Here is a 17,543-nt window from a genome sequence, read left to right as displayed (position 1 = left end):
CCTTTTAATTTATAACATCTTCATTATGTAAACATTTAAAGTACGATCTTTAGCCTTTTTGAAGTATGTAGTGCCCTATAATACCTATAATTACTTCCCCGTGCACACTAACATGCTGTAGCTTTCTATTCTTGTTGGTCTATAATGTGTACCCATGGACACTGCCCCCCATCTCCCACTGCCTCCTGCTTCAGACTTCTGCTAACCACACTTGATGAGGTCAGTTGGGTTAGATGCCATGTATGAGCAGCATCATGCATGTTTGTCGTTCTGTGCCTGGCTTGCTTCGCTTACTGTAACGATTCCCTAGCTACATTCATTAGATAAATGACAGGAGTTCATTTCAGTCTTTTACAGACAAAGAATAGTCTGTGGCAAATCTCCCAAAATTTTTTAACCTATTTATCAGGTGATTGACATCCAGATTTCCTCTGTATCTTGGCTATTGTTACCAGTGTTGCAGTGAATATGGGTGTGTAGTTGTTTCTTAGGCAGAGTAACCCATTTCCTTAGACAATATACCAAGTAGTAAGATTGCCAATTCGTATAAGAATACATTTTTAAGATTCTGAGGAACTTCATACCCTTTGTCACAAAGTCTATCCTAGTTCCAACAACACCCCACGCCCCACCCCTGGGGTCTCTAATCAACTTCCTTCCTTCCCCCTTGTTATCTTTTGTCTCTTTGATAGCAAGTGTTCCTACTACACAGGTTGATAGCTTATTTTGTTTCTGATTTGCAGTTCCCTGGTAAGTAATGATAGTGAATCCTTCTTTCTTATATACCTGTTGGACATTTGCATGTCTTCTATGTATTAAATGTCTATTTAATTCCTGTGTTTATATTTTGTATATGTACACAGAGGGCATGAAGGTAGCTATCACATGTCCTTTCCACCTATTTTTTTTTCTTTTGAGAAAAGGTCTCTCGTTGGACCTAGAACTCAACAAAATTGGGTTTACAGACATTCATCAGCACAATCAACTTTTTTTCCATGGTGTTGGGATTCTGTCTCAGGCTCCCATGCTCTAACAGAAAACACTTTACAAACTGATTCCTCCCCTCAGCCCCTTAACTTTGTTAAAAGAACAGTTGGCAAACTGTCTTCCACTCCATTCCATTGTCTCTTTAGTGATGCTTTCACTTTGCACTGTAGAAGCTTTTCAGTTTTTAAAACCACACTTGCTTGATTTGGTTGTATTTCCTGTGACATTAGGGTCTTCCCCTCCTAACTCCATGCTGTGTCTGACACCCTCCAGCATTCCCTTTAGGTTTTTTTCTCTGAGTCATTATGTAATAGCAAGTCTTGGATTTCAGTCCTTAATATTTTTGGTTAATTTTGGTTAGTGTTTGTAGCTAGTATAGAGCAGGTTGTAGTTTCATTGTTCTGCATGAGGATGTACGTGGAAATCAGGTGGAACGTAGGTCAGCATTTGACTCTGCACTTTGCTCTCGGAGCACATTTGCTCTGGCAATTTGGGAGTTTTGTGGCTCAGTTTTTTTGACCTCTTCAAAATTTTAAACTATTTTTACTTATTCTCTGTGAATGTGAGCAAGTGTGTATTCACACACACACATATGCACGAGCATGCGTGTGTGTGTCTGTGTGTGTGTGTGTGACTATATGTGTGTGTCATTGGCATGTGTGGGGTCAGAGCATGACTTACAGTAGGATCACCTTTCTTCTTCCCCTCATGGGTCCAGGAATCAGATTTGAACATACAGGCTTGACAGCAAGCCCCTTTCCTCCTGGAGCTGTCTCACCAGCTCTAAATCCTTTCAATGGGGTTTTATTATTTTCCTTGAAGAGGCCTTTTGCTTCTCTGGCTAAATTTACTTATAGGAATTTTATCTATCTATCTATCTATCTATCTATCTATCTATCTATCTATTTATTAGTTTTGTCAGTATTGCCAATGGTGTAGCTTCTCAATTTCTATTCCGCATAATAGGCATATAACAATTCTGATTTCTGTTATCTGCTGTATTATAGAAAGTGTTCACTCATTAAGATTAGGAAATAGGGTATATTTGTAGTGATGCTATTACTTTGAAGAAAATCCATATTTGTCACATATCTGTAAAAAATTTACTTGGTAATTGTCCTTAATCACTCCTTTTGCCCCTCCCCCCCTTTTTTTTCTGACAAGTGCTACACATGTCCAACTGATGGACCTCCACATCTTGGGACTACAAATAGACTTTTAATTTGACTCAAATATTGAAGTATCTGTAGCATACCAGAGAAAGACTCCCTTACCTTTATATATAAAAAAGAGCCTAAACTTGTCTGTGAAGGATGTCATTGGCTTTTCACGGGGCTCACGTTGAACCTGTAGGTAACATTCAGCAGTGTAACCCCTTAAATAGTATCTACACTTCTCATCCCTGAGCACATGATTTCTTTTCAACGTGTGTGTGATCTATACTTTTTTTTATAATTCTCATTAAATAAATTCTTTACCTTTTTCTCAAGCTTATTCCTTGGAAATTTCTGTATGAGTCATACGTGGAACTTATTTCTTTTTTTTTTTTTTAATAAAAAAAATTGTATTTACTTAGAAGCATTCAGAATGTCAACAAAACAGCCGCAAGTTTTTTTTTTTTGCAATTACAGAGTGGTATTCAGTTAACAGAACAACAATTATCTTCGTATAAGCTGCATCAGAGACAACTGAAGATGGAAAAAAAAAACCCAAAAATAAAACCAAAAGAAAAGAAAAACAAAAACCAAACTACTGTCCCCATATATAACTAATTTGTGCTGTGCACCAACAAGAACCTGCTTTAAATTTCCATGCCAATTTACAACCCCCAGACTGTACCAGGCAAGGTTAGTGGCTATTGAAAATACCACCAGGACAGGGCTATCTAAAGACACATTCGGTAGTGTGTTAACTATACAAAAAAAGACACTGTACAGTTTAAAAACAAATCTTACACAGCCTTACATTTCAATTTTTTTCTTTAAAAGGAGTGAGTTGTGTACAGGGGGGTTAAATGCTTTATAGACAAGAAAAAAACTGCGCTAGAACCAACTTATTCATCATCATCATCTTCTTCTTCATCTTCGTCTTCCTCTTCTTCCTCCTCTTCCTCATCTTCTTCATCTTCCTCATCATCTTCCTCTTCCTTCTTTTTCTTGCTCTTTTTAGCCTTGACTACCCCCTTTTTTGCTGCATCAAGTTTTCCTTTAGCTCTGTAGGCAGCAATATCCTTCTCATACTTCTCCTTCAGCTTGGCAGCCTTCTTCTCGTAGGGCTGCTTGTCATCCGCTGCAGTGTTGTTCCACATCTCTCCTAGCTTCTTTGCAACATCACCAATGGATAAGCCAGGATGTTCGCCTTTGATTTTTGGGCGGTACTCAGAACAGAACAAGAAGAAGGCCGAAGGAGGCCTCTTGGGTGCATTGGGGTCCTTGAACTTCTTTTTGGTCTCCCCTTTGGGAGGGATGTAGGTTTTCATTTCTCTTTCATAACGAGCCTTGTCAGCCTTTGCCATATCTTCAAATTTCCCCTTTTCTTTAGCAGACATAGTCTTCCACCTCTCTGAGCACTTCTTGGAGAACTCTGAGAAGTTGACAGAAGCATCTGGGTGCTTCTTCTTGTGCTCCTCCCGGCAGGTTTGCACAAAGAATGCATATGAGGACATTTTGCCTCTCGGCTTCTTAGGATCTCCTTTGCCCATGTTTAGTTGATTTTCCTCCGCGAGGCACAGAGTCGCCTAGTGCCCGTCCGGCTCTCGCTTGCCCCGGCGCTGTCTCTATGGAGCTCAATGTACTGCAATAGGAACTTATTTCTTTATTTCTGTTTCCCATAATTGACTACTGGTATATTGCAATAGTGTTGGTTTGTTTTTGTTTTTCTGTCTTTGTATGCTGGTTTTGTATTCAGCATCTTCACTGATTTACTTTGTAATAGATAATTGTTTTAAATGAAGTCCTTGTGATGTTTGTTTCTTTCTATAAAAGACCATGTCATCTGCAAGTAGTGACAATTTGGCTTCCTTCTTTCCAGTAGAAATGCTTTATTTCTTTCTTTTGTTTGATTGCTCTAGCAAACACTTTCAATACTGTGTTGGATATAGGGGGTCAAAGTAGACATCTTTGTCTTATTCCTGGTCTTTGAGAACAAGCCTTTGGCTTTTTGTATTCAACCTTATGTTAGCTGTTGGCTTATTATTTATTGTCTTTATTCCATCCCAGCTTGTAAATATTGTCTTAAATGCTACCATAGAGTCTTTTAACCTTTATTTTAGTAATGGTACTCTAAACATTCAGTCGATCTGATGGTATACTTTTGGTATGGTTTTGTTCAGACTTCCTAAGAAGCAGCATAGTTTGTGCGTTATGTATACTATTGTGCTAAATACTCCCAATGCAGTATCATGAAACTTATAAAACAAGAAAATTGAGAGTTGGTTTACAGAGGTCCTGTGGCTAATAAGTGAATGAACTTTGCCTTAAACTCCAAGATCCAGCCCATGATCTTAGTCTTTGCTTGCTCTAATTGACTACATGGATCCTAGTCTGATAGGTTTTGTGGGGAGACTATGAGCCCCTCTAGACATATGAGAGGAAAGGAGGAGATTTGGTAGATGACTTAACATCCACAGCTCAGAAGTTTAAAATCCAATCTCCCCTTTCTGTTTCTTCCTATGTTGCTTTGAAACTTTTTCCTTTTAATGTAGAAGCTTTGTATGCCTGCACAGAGTGTTCACTCAGTAGGACTGGAAGCTAGGAGTGAAGTTTATAAAGAGAACCGCTGCTGCCATTTTTTGGGAAAACCAAAAATAGACTTAGAAATACTGAGATTTGTTTGACAGATGCCCAGGTTACTTCCTCTTAGTCACAGGTCTTATCTTGGTCGCTACTTGATGGGTTTTATGGACTCTACATGTATATCATTGACCAACATGCATTGCATGTGTAATCTTCATGTAGTGAAGATAATCAGAGGGTGTTTATAAGGACCTTCTAGCCTCGATCTCCACATGTGTGAACCACAGGTAGTTAAACAGCATTGGCTTTCCCTGTCTCTTTAACGACTGCTGAGTTGCTGAGGAGCCAGGGCTTTGAGTAGTCACTCATTGCCTTGGTCCCACAATAGAAACCCCTGCTCCATGGCTTATCACTTTCTCTTTTGTGACAATGCTGCCTTTTGACCTGGTTAAGTGTCTTTAGTGGCCTCCAGTCATCCTGTGTCATGGTTCCCTTTGGGAGCATGCCCACTGGGCTGGATTGTAATTATTTTCCTTCTTACCTAAGTTAGGTTAAAAATTTTTGTTCTCCCCTTATTAAAATTATTTCCCAATGTAATTTGTTTTGTAAGCTTCCCATAGTTATGTTAAATACATGATTGCCAAACACCAGTTCAATTAGTCTTACATGAGATGAAATCCATGCTCAGAAATTTTGGCAGGACAAGCTGGTCTTTTTTCCAAACAGTCTCTCACACAATTTTCTCTTTACCCCAAACTGACAAAGTAATTACTCATATTAGACATTGAATTATACGTGTACACACTGTGCTGTTATCATTTCTTAATGTTGGCATTCCTTTTGTGTTAACTAGTAACTAGTCATTGCCCTGTATGTGATGAGCAGGAGATACAGTGAGAATTTGGTCATCAGTGAGAGCTGAGTCCCAGCCTCAACAATGAATAGCTGTGCAATTCAAAAATGTTATTTAGCCCATATTTTCACCAATAATATAAAGATGAAACTAAACGTTTGTGGTTGTTACTATTAAATCTCTTAGTAGTGTGTGAATTTTCTTCTGTCCTATGGTGATGTTATATTGAAGATGTTTTGTGCTTAAAACCTATCTCTATGTGAAGTTTCTCGGGTGTGGTTAACTGTTTGCAAGTTTTCAGTAATATAAGAAGTAAGGTAAAATGCTCAAGTCAGCAGCAACTGCTCAACAAAATGTATAGGAAGTGGCTAATGTGTGTCATATAAGGATCAGATTGTTCAGTACTGAATCTACACTATATTTTCTTTGAAGACCATAATGTTGGACATTGTAGAGTTAAAGTTTATGTGTTAATGAAATTGCCACCTTGTTAGGCCAACATAAGTTTCACAGAAGGAGAACTTTGTAGTCTGAAAACTTTGCTGACAATGGTGATGAGAGACTTGGCTTCAGTGGTGCCCCTGCTTGCATGGAGAAGGCTCAGCAGATGGTGTCACTTACTAGGTGCCGAAAGTATTGTTATAGGGACCTGAGTCTGAAGCCCCAGCACCCATGTTGAGAAAAAAAATACTCACAGAAGCCAGGCTTGGGGGCACTTATCTTAAACCCCAGTGCTGGTGAGAGTGGGGGTGGAAACAGGTGAAGCATGGAGCTCTTTAACCAGCCAGCAGAGCCAAAGGAATGAGGCCCAGTTTTAGTAAGAAACCCTGTCTCAAAAATAGGGTGGAAAGTGATTGAAGAATACGCCCAACTTGGACACCTCCACACAAATACATAGACAAGCACACATTACCAAAATCATGTCCACACACACACACATCCTACACATACTCTTTTTTCTGACACGCACACACACATACACACACACTCACACACAGGCACACACTCACACACAGGCACACACACACACACACATGCACATGATTTGATGAGCAGCCTCAGAATGCTGCCCACAAACAGTTCAGCTGCTGTTTGGTGACAATGGTATCTGAACTTGCCTTACCCTTTAAATACTTTCATGAGGAAGCTATTTTACAATATTTACCTATCATATATCCACAGTGAACAGGAATAAATTTTTTTTATGTTTCTTGACAGTTCACTGAAGAGTTAAAGATGTTTGTATATACTTTAAGATAACCCTGGTTATGATGTTTTACATTTGGTTCGGCCTTTTGGTAGAATCTTAGCTATTACTTGTACTTTACATCAATTCTGAAGTCATTTTTCTTTACTAACACTTTATTCAAACAGTTACTGCACTAGTAATGGAGACTTCATCAAGTTTGGTGTGTCTTTTCCCAACATTTAAAAGAGAATTTATTCGTACAGATTCAACTTGAGCAGATAATCATTCATAGAATTATTGAATCAATTTGGGTGTTTAACACCATTTCATACAGCTGGCATAGACTGAGAGAAATGGTTTCTGAATTAAAAAAATAATAAGTGCCCACTTGAATTCTTACACAGCAGAAACCATGTTTATAAAAATAGAATCGCACATGGTAGCTTTAATTTGGAAAGAGTTCCCACTTTAATTTGGGAAGAATGACATTTTACTCTCCTTTTTCCTTTCTTGTGAAACTAACATTACTTGACCTCCCTTAGTAGTTGTTTCAATTAAAACTTTTAGTTTTATGTTTAGTGCTCGGAGATATCTCAGTAAAGTGCTTGCCAGGCAAGCCTGAGAACCTAAACCTGAGTTCAGTCTATAGAACTTATGTCAAAAACCAAAGGTGGCACCCTGTGGTAATCCCAGGGGTAAGAAGGCAGATACATGTGTATCCCCCAGACTTGCTGGCCAGCTAGCTTTGTCTCAAACAAATTTTTTTGAAGGAATATGGTACCTGAGAAACTACTCTCAATGTTGTTCATAAACACACACACACACACACACACACACACACACACACACACTCACACACTCACACCACACCATACCAAAACTGAAATTTTAAAATTGTTTTTAAAAAACAGAAGTCACCAATTTGACAGAAAATAATCCAGAAAACTTACGCTGTGCTCTATATGATTGATTCATACAACCTTGCAAATGAAGAGAAATCACAAGTTCCTTGTATTATTTCTCAGACCAGGGAGCTTAACTAATATGCATGTGGGTTAGTAGAATCAGGTCGTGCTAGTAATAAAGTTTTAAGTTGTAGAAAGTTTATAGAAACAAAATATGTCCAAGGAAACTCTCCTTAGCCTCGTATTATTTCATTCAGCAAATTTGTTGTAAAATATCCACTGTATTTAGGCAAGAATTCCTTCATGTCTCCTTTCTATGTGCATACTGTCTTGTTAACGTGAGTTTCTTATTAAGTTAATGGGTTTTGCTTTACTTCTAATTATCAACCTGAAATAAATGTTAGGCAAAGAGCAGCAGGTATTTTAATACATTCTTCTCTTTCATGGTGAGAAGATCATGATAGTGACCTAACCTGGCTCTTTGCGTATGCTCAGCAAGAACTTTGAGTTGTACTCCTGATCTTGATTCTATTACTTCGTTGTTATTATTATTATTATTATTATTATTATATATTCTTACTTAAAATAATTTTATATTTAAAAATATTTGAATTAGAATTTAAATACATTTTGATCATATTCTTCTCCTCCCCCAAGTCCGTCCAGATCCCCCATCTTACTCACCCAAATTTAAGTTCTTTCTCAAAAAAACAGATGAAAAGGCAACTTGTAAGAAAAGTCCTTGTTTCTTGCTGTTGAGGGAGATGGTGTGAGCATAACACTCAGACATGGAGAGGACATTTAACTCTGTAGTCCTCTCTCATCAATGACTCTACTTTTAGAATAACTCTGGAGGAAAGCAAATTTGCATTGCTACATACATCAAATTGAATTACTCTCTTAACAGCTGTAAAACTATTACTTATGTTATTTTGCTATTTTTTACATGCCACTGAGTGTGTGTGTGTGTGTGTGTGTGTGTTATAATAATCTGTATCTGTTTACCTGTATGTAATTTTCAATCAGAGTTTTCTTTAATGCCTCACCCATGAATGAAAGACAGGGGTAGTTTGGCTCTCTACTTCCAGCTACGTATCTGGACACAGTGAGGATGCTGAAGATTCCGAGTGTAGGTAGCTTAGATAGCTTTGTATGCTTACGGAAGAAGCTGATAGATGATTATTTGTTCAAGAAGTAATTTTTTTTAGCTGGGCAGTGGTGGCACACGCTTTTAATCCCAGCACTTGGGAGGCAGAGGCAGGCAGATTTCTGAGTTCAAGGACAGCCTGGTCTACAGAGTGAGTTCCAGGACAACCAGGGCTACACAGAGAAACTCTGTCTCGTAAAACAAAACAAAACAAAACAAAACAAAACAAAACAAAAGAAAACAAAACAAAGTCATTTTCCCCCAAAAGAGTCAGACTTACATAAAATGAAATTAGCTTCAGCCTTATGTAGAAGATTAGCCTTTTTATGAGAATAACTTCCTAGACTACATTGTAAAAGTAATCCATATACTGAAAGTTAAAACCCCAATTTCAAAAATTTGAAAGCTAAAATACTATTAATATTAGATGTAGTGATTCATAGTTGTATTAGGCTTATATTTTTATTCAGTATAGTCAACTCCTTATTAAAGTGAAAATTTGAACTTACACTTTTTTCTCAATACTTGCATTTTAACATTAAATACTTAAAATATTATATGTGCTCTGTCATATTTAGGAATACCTTATACTGACAATAAATTATACCATAGTTTTTGGAATTAGGCAGAGCTTCTGTTTAGTAGTTAGGATCTAATTGCTATTTTATTTAATTTGTTGCTTCTTTAACACAGAATTTCAACCTAACTTTAGACACAGACATTGGAATTTGAGTTATAGGATATTTTGTAAAGTTTAATATATGACATGTATATTGAAATGTGCTACATTTATACTAGCTAATCTGTAAGAAAAGCAGTGGGACACAAAGTTACACATGATTAGCCTGATCTCTTACAACAACAACAGCACAAAACCCACTACAATAATGTTATCATCTGTGCTATCTCAATTACAGCAAAACCAAACATTTCCCAATGTTTGCATCCAGCATACTCTTCTAAAAAGAACAGATCCTCATGAGTATATTTTAATCTGACAGGCTCTTTTAAAAAAAATATCATTTTATCCATGTCCATTTTTGCTTTTGGATGTCCTCGTTTTAATGTCCTCTCATTAAGGAAAAAGTTAATCTGATGTCTAAAATCACGTTGTATTTTGTATAATTGTGTCCTGTTTTGATATTTGAGAGAGCGATACCTCTATGCTAAATAGCTGCACATGCTCATATGTATATCGTCAGTTCTTAAGAGGAACTCTGGCACGCTTAATGCTGGTTAAACACTCCTTGTCAAATATTAGCCAACTCATGAATAAAATGGTAAGCTGAAACATTTGAAAAATACATCAGCACCTCAGGACTAAGTTCCTGGGTAAATGCTGGGAAAAAGTGTTCCTTAATAGAGTCCCCACCCCCAATCCCAGGTTTGGAATGTTCGCATTTACATAATGAGGTATCTTGGGGACAGATCTAAAGTTCAAGCAGAAGTAATGCTGTACAGATTCCCAACATGCTCCCGTGGAGACTACTGTACCCCATTCCCTGCATGCTCTCGGGTTGACCATAGCCTATCTTATGTTTTTGGTCCCAAGCTCTTCTTCTTGTAGGTGTCGCACTAGCCCTACAATCGTATTTTAGGTAGTGGACATTTTTGGTTTTCTGACTTTCAGATTAAAAATCATTTCAACTCAGTGAGAAAAGTTTGAAAGCCTGATAGAAAAAAAGTGGGCAAAGGATGCAGTTTTCAGAAAAAGACGAAGCATTTAAACTTATAGGAGTGAACTTTGCTCACAATTTTAAATGCATGTGAAAATACAAGATTTTTCACACTGATCCTTCCATGTGAATATCTGTATATGTAATAGCAATGAAGATTGAGAGGTCATAAACCTGTGCTGATAACTGTCTGGATACGTAATTTATATTACATTCTAAATGGATCCAGATAGACTTCTAAATGTGAACATTATGATCATGATTTCTTTTGAGAAGGAGACTGAGGGGTTTTGAGCGTTGCCTAAAAAATGACTTAACTTTCACACTCAATCCTTTATATTGTTAAAATACTTAATGATTTTAGTTTACTGTTATATTGTATAAAATACATAATGACTTTAGTAATACCTGTGACTACATGCTGCTTGAGTATCTCCCACACATCACGAGGTCTGTGACATGCTTCAGTATGGCATAGAATGCTCTCTTCTCTTCTCAACATCCAGTTATCGTATCAATTTCTAAATTGCTAGGTTCAGTAAAGGTGGCTGTCCTTTTGTCAATTCTGGAGTAGTTGGCATCATGGTAGCTCATTGATCTTTACCAAAATCTTACAAAGTAATTGCAGAGCTGTATTGCCCAAAGGGGGTGGGGGGGTGGGGACAAGAAGCATGTTTACTGAGCTCACTAATTTAATTCTCAGATCAACCCTGGGAAGTGAAGACAGTATCATCTCCATTTAAAGGAGGACAGGAGAAACTTTAAGCTCTTTAGGATGGCTAGCAATTTAAGAATGTATCTTCCTTCATACCAAACAGTTCTCCCCAAGCCTTGTTCAGCAATTTGAATTCATTGCTACTTTTCAAATGTATGATATAAGAGTCATAGGTTAAGTAATTAGTTTGAGGTTATGCTAATGGCTGTAGCATATGGCCTGTGATTAGAGGGCTCTAGAGAGAGGAGCAGAGCCAGCCGTTTTGATGGCACCCCGCTCTGATAAGCATTAGTGACCAATCACAGGATGTGTAACTTCTTCAAGAAACTTATCGTCTAGTAATAAGAACACACTTTCTTTTTACAAACTCATTTCCTCATTCCAGGTTACAGTGAACTAATTTCAGTGGATTCTTAAGAAAATTTCAAGCTCACAGGACAAATACCTGATACTAACTTAAAGCCTGCCTCTGCTTTGTAAAACGACTAAGCAGTTCAGACTGAGGGCTGTGTTAACAGAATTCCAGCTTTTCTATGGGATGATCCAAAAACAGCAAATAGAAGGCATCAAATTTCTTAACAGTCACAAGTGTGTACATGCACGCTATGCCATTCCTGTCATTAGCTGCTCTTTGGTTTATAGAGATCAGTGTTAGCACATTTTGGTTTACAGCCTAGCGTTCTCCATAGAGGACTACTTTTGTTGCATGTTAGGAAACAATAGCAGGTTCATTTAAGATGGCAAGGTCTTTGCACTTTACCTCATACTGATACGGGTCTCAACTGAATGCTTATGTTCAGTCTGACTCGGGGACATTTGCCATGACAGTGTGCCTTCCTATGAGACAGACATTTGTGGGATTAAGATCTTGAGTTGTTTCTCTTGCTCTGTGCAGAAGCAGGTTGACACAGGTACTCAGATGTGAAGCAGAGAATGCGAAATAAATATGATTGTTAAATTAAGACGAGGCATGGCTTAGCGGGTTAAGCAATACTTAACCTCGTGGCGTGCACACATGCTTTTCATTCTTACTAACTCTAAAAATGCAAACTTTAAAAAAATGCAAGAATTAGTTAATGACTTGCATAAAGGCAACAGAGCCGAGTGAAAGAAATGAGTGTGTGAAGAAGTGGAGAGCCCTTTGTTCAGACGGCTCCTGAGCTGTCTTCTCTCTCACCCAAAGGCTTGCTCACTAGGAAGAGCATTGAACACAGTACAGATTGACTTAGTGTATCATTTCCATCCATTCAGTAGAGTGACAGTGGGCGGGGAAGAAGTGGAGCTTACGGAGAATAACAAGTGTTTTTAAATTCCTTTTAAATCACAGCAAATTCTGTAAAGCTGGAAATGCAGAGTGATGAAGAGTGTGACAGGCAGCCCCTGAGCCGTGAGGATGAGATCAGGGGCCACGATGAGGGGAGCAGCCTCGAAGAACCCCTAATTGAGAACAGCGAGGTGGCTGACAACAGGAAAGTCCAGGATCTTCAAGGCGAGGGAGGAATCCGGCTTCCGAATGGTAAACTGAAATGTGACGTCTGTGGCATGGTTTGCATTGGGCCCAATGTGCTTATGGTACATAAAAGGAGTCACACTGGTAAGCAGCTGAACGCGTAACCTGATGACTGCCCATGGCGTCTGATGTTGATATTACCTGAAACCTATTCTCTTTCCTTTTTATTCAGGGGTGGCAATGAGAAGTTACCTTTTCAGAATTCTGCTAGTAAGGGATTGCTGGGAAGCAGAAAGTAGCCTGGGTCTTGACTTCCAGTCTTCAAATCTAAATATCATGTCAGGAAAAAAGTTTGGGATTCAGTTTCCACAGTTCTTAATATGGCAATAATATGATAAGGGCTCAAAAGGTTTAGAAGAATTTCACTGGGCAGTTCAATCTTTTTATATTTGTATATATATTTGACCATACCCATGGGCAGGTAACAAAGTTACTATTCTTATACTACAGAATAGGACTCACACATTTATATAGGGGAGAACCATTTCCACTTTAGTCAACTTCCTGGATTCTTATCTCTCATTGATCTTTGCCTACCTAAGGTATCTGGAGCAGATGGGTACTTTCTCTATTTCAAGGACTCTACCATCTTGTGGTGATTAGTTTTAACTCTGGAGAAAGATGGATAAGGTTAGACATGTCAAGGGGTGGCAGGTATGTAGGCAGAAACGTGGGATTGTGGAATTAGGTGAGGGAAAAACCTAAGGACAATTTAATATAAACTGTTAGGCATGGAGAGATACAAGGAGGAATGAGTGTTATAGAGTACTCAGAGTTTTTGATAGAAGGAAGGAGGATAGAAGGAAGAACAGGATGGAAGGATGGAAGGATGGAAAGAAAGAGTGGGTTAAAGCAACACAATAAAATTGTGTGTGTGTGTGAGGTAAAGAATAATGTTAATCTTTTGCAAAATTTAAAGTTTAGCAGAACATGGTGGCACACACCTGTAAACCCATAGTCTTTGTCAAGTGGACTCAGGTGCATCAGAATTCAAGGTCATCCTAACTTACATAAAATTTGAGGCCATCCTATGCTACATTGAGACTGTCCACAAACCACACAACCAAACTTATCAAGCCAAGTGTGGTGGTACAAACCTTCAGCCCCAGGACTTGAGAGGCAGAGGATGGAGGGTCTTTGTGAATTCATGACCAGCCTGGTCTACAAATTGAGTTCCAGGCTGGCCAAGGCTACATATATAGTGAGGCCATTTTGAAACAGAGAATGAAAGAGTTAAAGGAATATTTCTTTCAATAAACCATGGTATTATTTGCTAAATATTTAAAATTAATATTCTCCATTTTAAATTGTGATTTTGTTTTAAAAAGAGGAGAGATCATGTAAAATTTTTACTTTTTTAATTTGACTTCCAAATAATCAACTCAAAAATGAATCTTAAAATGTGTTCTGTAACTTATCATTTATTTTTTTAGACCTCTCATGACACACCGAAGAAAAATCAAGTAATCTGCCATGTATCTGTTACCTAGAAAAAGTCACGAGTAGGGCCAGAGCCATGGTACTCTTGACTGCTAGATTAGTTTAGTTTAAACACACAGGCTTGGGCTGCTACCACGCAACAATTTATTATAAAGTGTGATTATAAACTAAGGCTGATATCTTTTAAGTGGCAGTAGAATTTTCACATTCAGATTAGTGTAATCATGTCATCCAGTATATGTATTTTTCTAATGTAACAATTAGCATTTTTGCTTTTTGTCTTGTTGTGAATATTCTTTTTAATGAATGTCATATTTTAAAATGATTATATCACCAATGAATTTTTTCTTTAATATTTTAAATTTCTTGGGATAAGTTAGTAAGAAAAAAGGAGAAGACTATAAAATTAATCAGTTCTTATTTCATGCTCATGAAATAATACCAGTTTGGAAAAGTTTATAATACTACATTTATTATTTTAGTGCATGCCCTGAAGAACATAAAACATTCATTTAAATTAGTAATTTTCATCATTTAGAATATTAAAACAGTTTATTTACCATGCAGTTGAATTTTATTTACTGATACTTTTAAGGTTGAAGTTTATACAAATACTAGCTTGGGAAGATTTTTAATAAATCATGCTCTTAGTAAAGAAAATTTAAAGAACATGAGAACCCTGTCCTGAAGACTTTAATCGATATTTTACTCTATCCGTTGTAAAATTCACTGATTTTTAAATAAAATACTCAATGCCTACTCCTCTTTCCACTTCACATTCTCTACAAAAGTGGAGTGGAATTATTTAAACACTGAAAATGATGTAATTGGTATAAGGCTTGATTATAAACAGCTACACAGATCTCTTAGGTCCTAAAATATGAGACTTACTAGTAAGGGCAAAGAAAACAAACTAAACAACTGTTTGAGGTTCATTCAACTACACAAACTCCTTTGCCTTACTGAACTATTTTGAAAACTATAAATCCTTCAGATCTGGGAGAGTTGTTATTCTCAATAGATATTCACAGAGAAGCCTAGGACACTGTGACATTGTGTTAGAAGTGGGATCTTAAATTAAGCCATAACTATACATTTTTGATCATTTAATGGATCCCAGTTGATTGTCATATTCTCAGTTCCACTGTAATACTGTTTGGTAATAGGCTTCTTTGTGTTTCTTTAACCTAGATATAGAAAGGTGACTTAGGTAGGGTTTTATTGCTGTAAAGAGACACCATGACCAAAGCAACTCTTATAAAGAAAAGCATTTCATTGGGGGTAGCCTACAGTATCAGAGGTTTAGTCCAACATCATCATGGTGAGAAGCGTGGCAGCATGCTGCTGGAGAAGGAACTGAGAGTTCTACATCTTGATCTGAAGGCAGCCGGAAACTACCACATAGACCTAGGTTGAGCATCTGAGGCCTCAATGTCCACCCCCACAGTGACACATTTTCTCCAACAAGGCCACACCTACTAGTAGTGGTATTCTCCATGGGCCAAGCATTCACACTTATGAGTCTATGGAGACTATTCCTATTCAAACCATCACAGAAGGTATTATCACAATCCGATTGTTTTCTATATAATATTAGGAACTACTGTCTTCATTTTAGAACTTCTCACTCTTAAATTATCTGTTGCTAAACAAAAGCAACCATCTTAAATCTTTTGGGAGGCCCATGGGAAGCATGTTTTGAGTGTTTAGCTCATAATTATTTAATACACAGTTGACTATGAATGAAAAAATACGAACCCCTCAATTTCTTCCGATTACATGGGGTATTAGATCTCAGGCACCTTTCCTCTTTCTCTTTAGTACTCTACTAAAGTGCCAATTCTAGTGTCTTTGAATGGCTTGCTGTTGTCTCTTTGCCATTGCTATGCTAGTGAGTAATCAGGTAATATTTTCATCAGATACTCCAGGCATTCTTCACTGGGAATACAGGGTCTGGAAAAAAAATAAGGGTAGTAACTCAATTGATTGAAATGAATACATTAGAAATTTATAAATATAAAATCCTTATGTTTGCTCCCTGTTGAGATATAGGTCTCTTGTTCTTTGATTAAGTACCCAGTGTCCTGTTTTGTAGACTACAGCATTTTCCAGCCAGTCTTTGTTCCAAGGCTCTCTAACACTTCTTGTTGGTTTTACAACTAGACACAGGAACACCTTCTAGTTTTTGAGTCAGAAAAACTAACTAGTCCCTATGATTTGTATTTCATTTAAATACTCAAACACATTTTAAATGTGTATGAAATTATTTAAATTATTGAAATGCCATTTCTCCACAATAAAAATGATGAGTAAACTAATTCAGGTGACCAGTAAATTGGTGGGCTGACATTTAAAGAACAATACCAGCTTAGAATAATGGAGCATACCTGTCATCCTGGGAAGCAGAAGCAGGAAAGACAAGGAGTTTGAGGCCAGTCTCTGTTACAGAACAAGTTCAAGGCCAGCCTGAGCCTCCTGAGACCTTGCATCCAGAAGCCATGAAACACAACTAAAACCTACAATCAGGTTTAGAATGGACATGAAGAGTACCATGCCCACATCTCAATTAAATGTCTTTATTATTAGCCCTGTTTTCTGCACTCACCACTGGGACGATCAGGGATCACAATTGCAGTTACCTAGTTTGGTTTTTAATCCGATTGTTCTATAGTATTAGAAATATAAGGAAGAAATCTGCGAGCATGTTAAAACATTTGTTTCCATCTGTATATGACGATCATAATACTTTATATAAAATATAAATTCACTCAAAAAGAGACATCTGATTCTCCATTTGGTTTAAAAAGCAAGTTAAAATAATTCAAATACATTGTTTAAAGTTCTCATGACATTATACAGTTGTTTTGCATTTATAGAGAGAAAAGGTAGATAACTTTCTTACCTAAAAGTTTTTTTTTTTTACCTTTTTTACCTAAATCCAAGTTAATTATTTCTGAATTTCTACAATGTCTAATTTGGGAAATTTCCTACAACATTGATTATCAGGATCCCAATATTTTATGAAGTTTTTAAAATTGAGTTGATTTAATTTTTATTTTTTCTAAGTAGCTATGAACACATACACACAGACACACACAGACACACACACACACGCACACATGCACACACTGTATTGGAGTATTCCTAAAACTTAATTATGTATACAAAGACAAGGTTAATCTGGCTTATCCTCTTCTCCAATAGGAGTGCTATTGATACTGTAACTGTAATTGCAGCTTCAGTGTTGAACGCAGTAACACAGCGTGTTGTCAGAATGCAAGTTAGTTCATTATAATCAAGGCGTGAGGCATAGTTAAGCAGATTTCCTAGTAAAATGAGTAAAGCCTGAAACTGACAACTGGCGAGTAGAGAACATTGACGCAGACC

The 17,543-nt window shown here is 37.3% G+C and overlaps 1 protein-coding gene across 3 annotated transcripts in view; it reads left to right on the top strand.

The window, feature by feature from the left end:
- Ikzf2 (IKAROS family zinc finger 2) overlaps positions 1-17,543 on the top strand; it is a 141,868-nt gene that overhangs the window by 85,414 nt on the left and 38,911 nt on the right. For 2 of the 3 annotated variants that reach the window (XM_028765608.1, XM_028765609.1), the window contains exon 4: positions 12,534-12,800. In XM_028765608.1, the coding sequence (XP_028621441.1) occupies positions 12,534-12,800 (267 nt within the window). The remainder of the gene's footprint in view (positions 1-12,533; positions 12,801-17,543) is intronic. The other variant, XM_028765610.1, reaches the window with a different exon arrangement.

This window comes from Grammomys surdaster, unplaced genomic scaffold (genome assembly GCF_004785775.1).
Source record: "Grammomys surdaster isolate TR1022 unplaced genomic scaffold, NIH_TR_1.0 165, whole genome shotgun sequence".
In the NCBI taxonomy this organism is placed as follows: domain Eukaryota; kingdom Metazoa; phylum Chordata; class Mammalia; order Rodentia; family Muridae; genus Grammomys; species Grammomys surdaster.
This window is presented reverse-complemented; position numbering and strand designations above follow the sequence as displayed.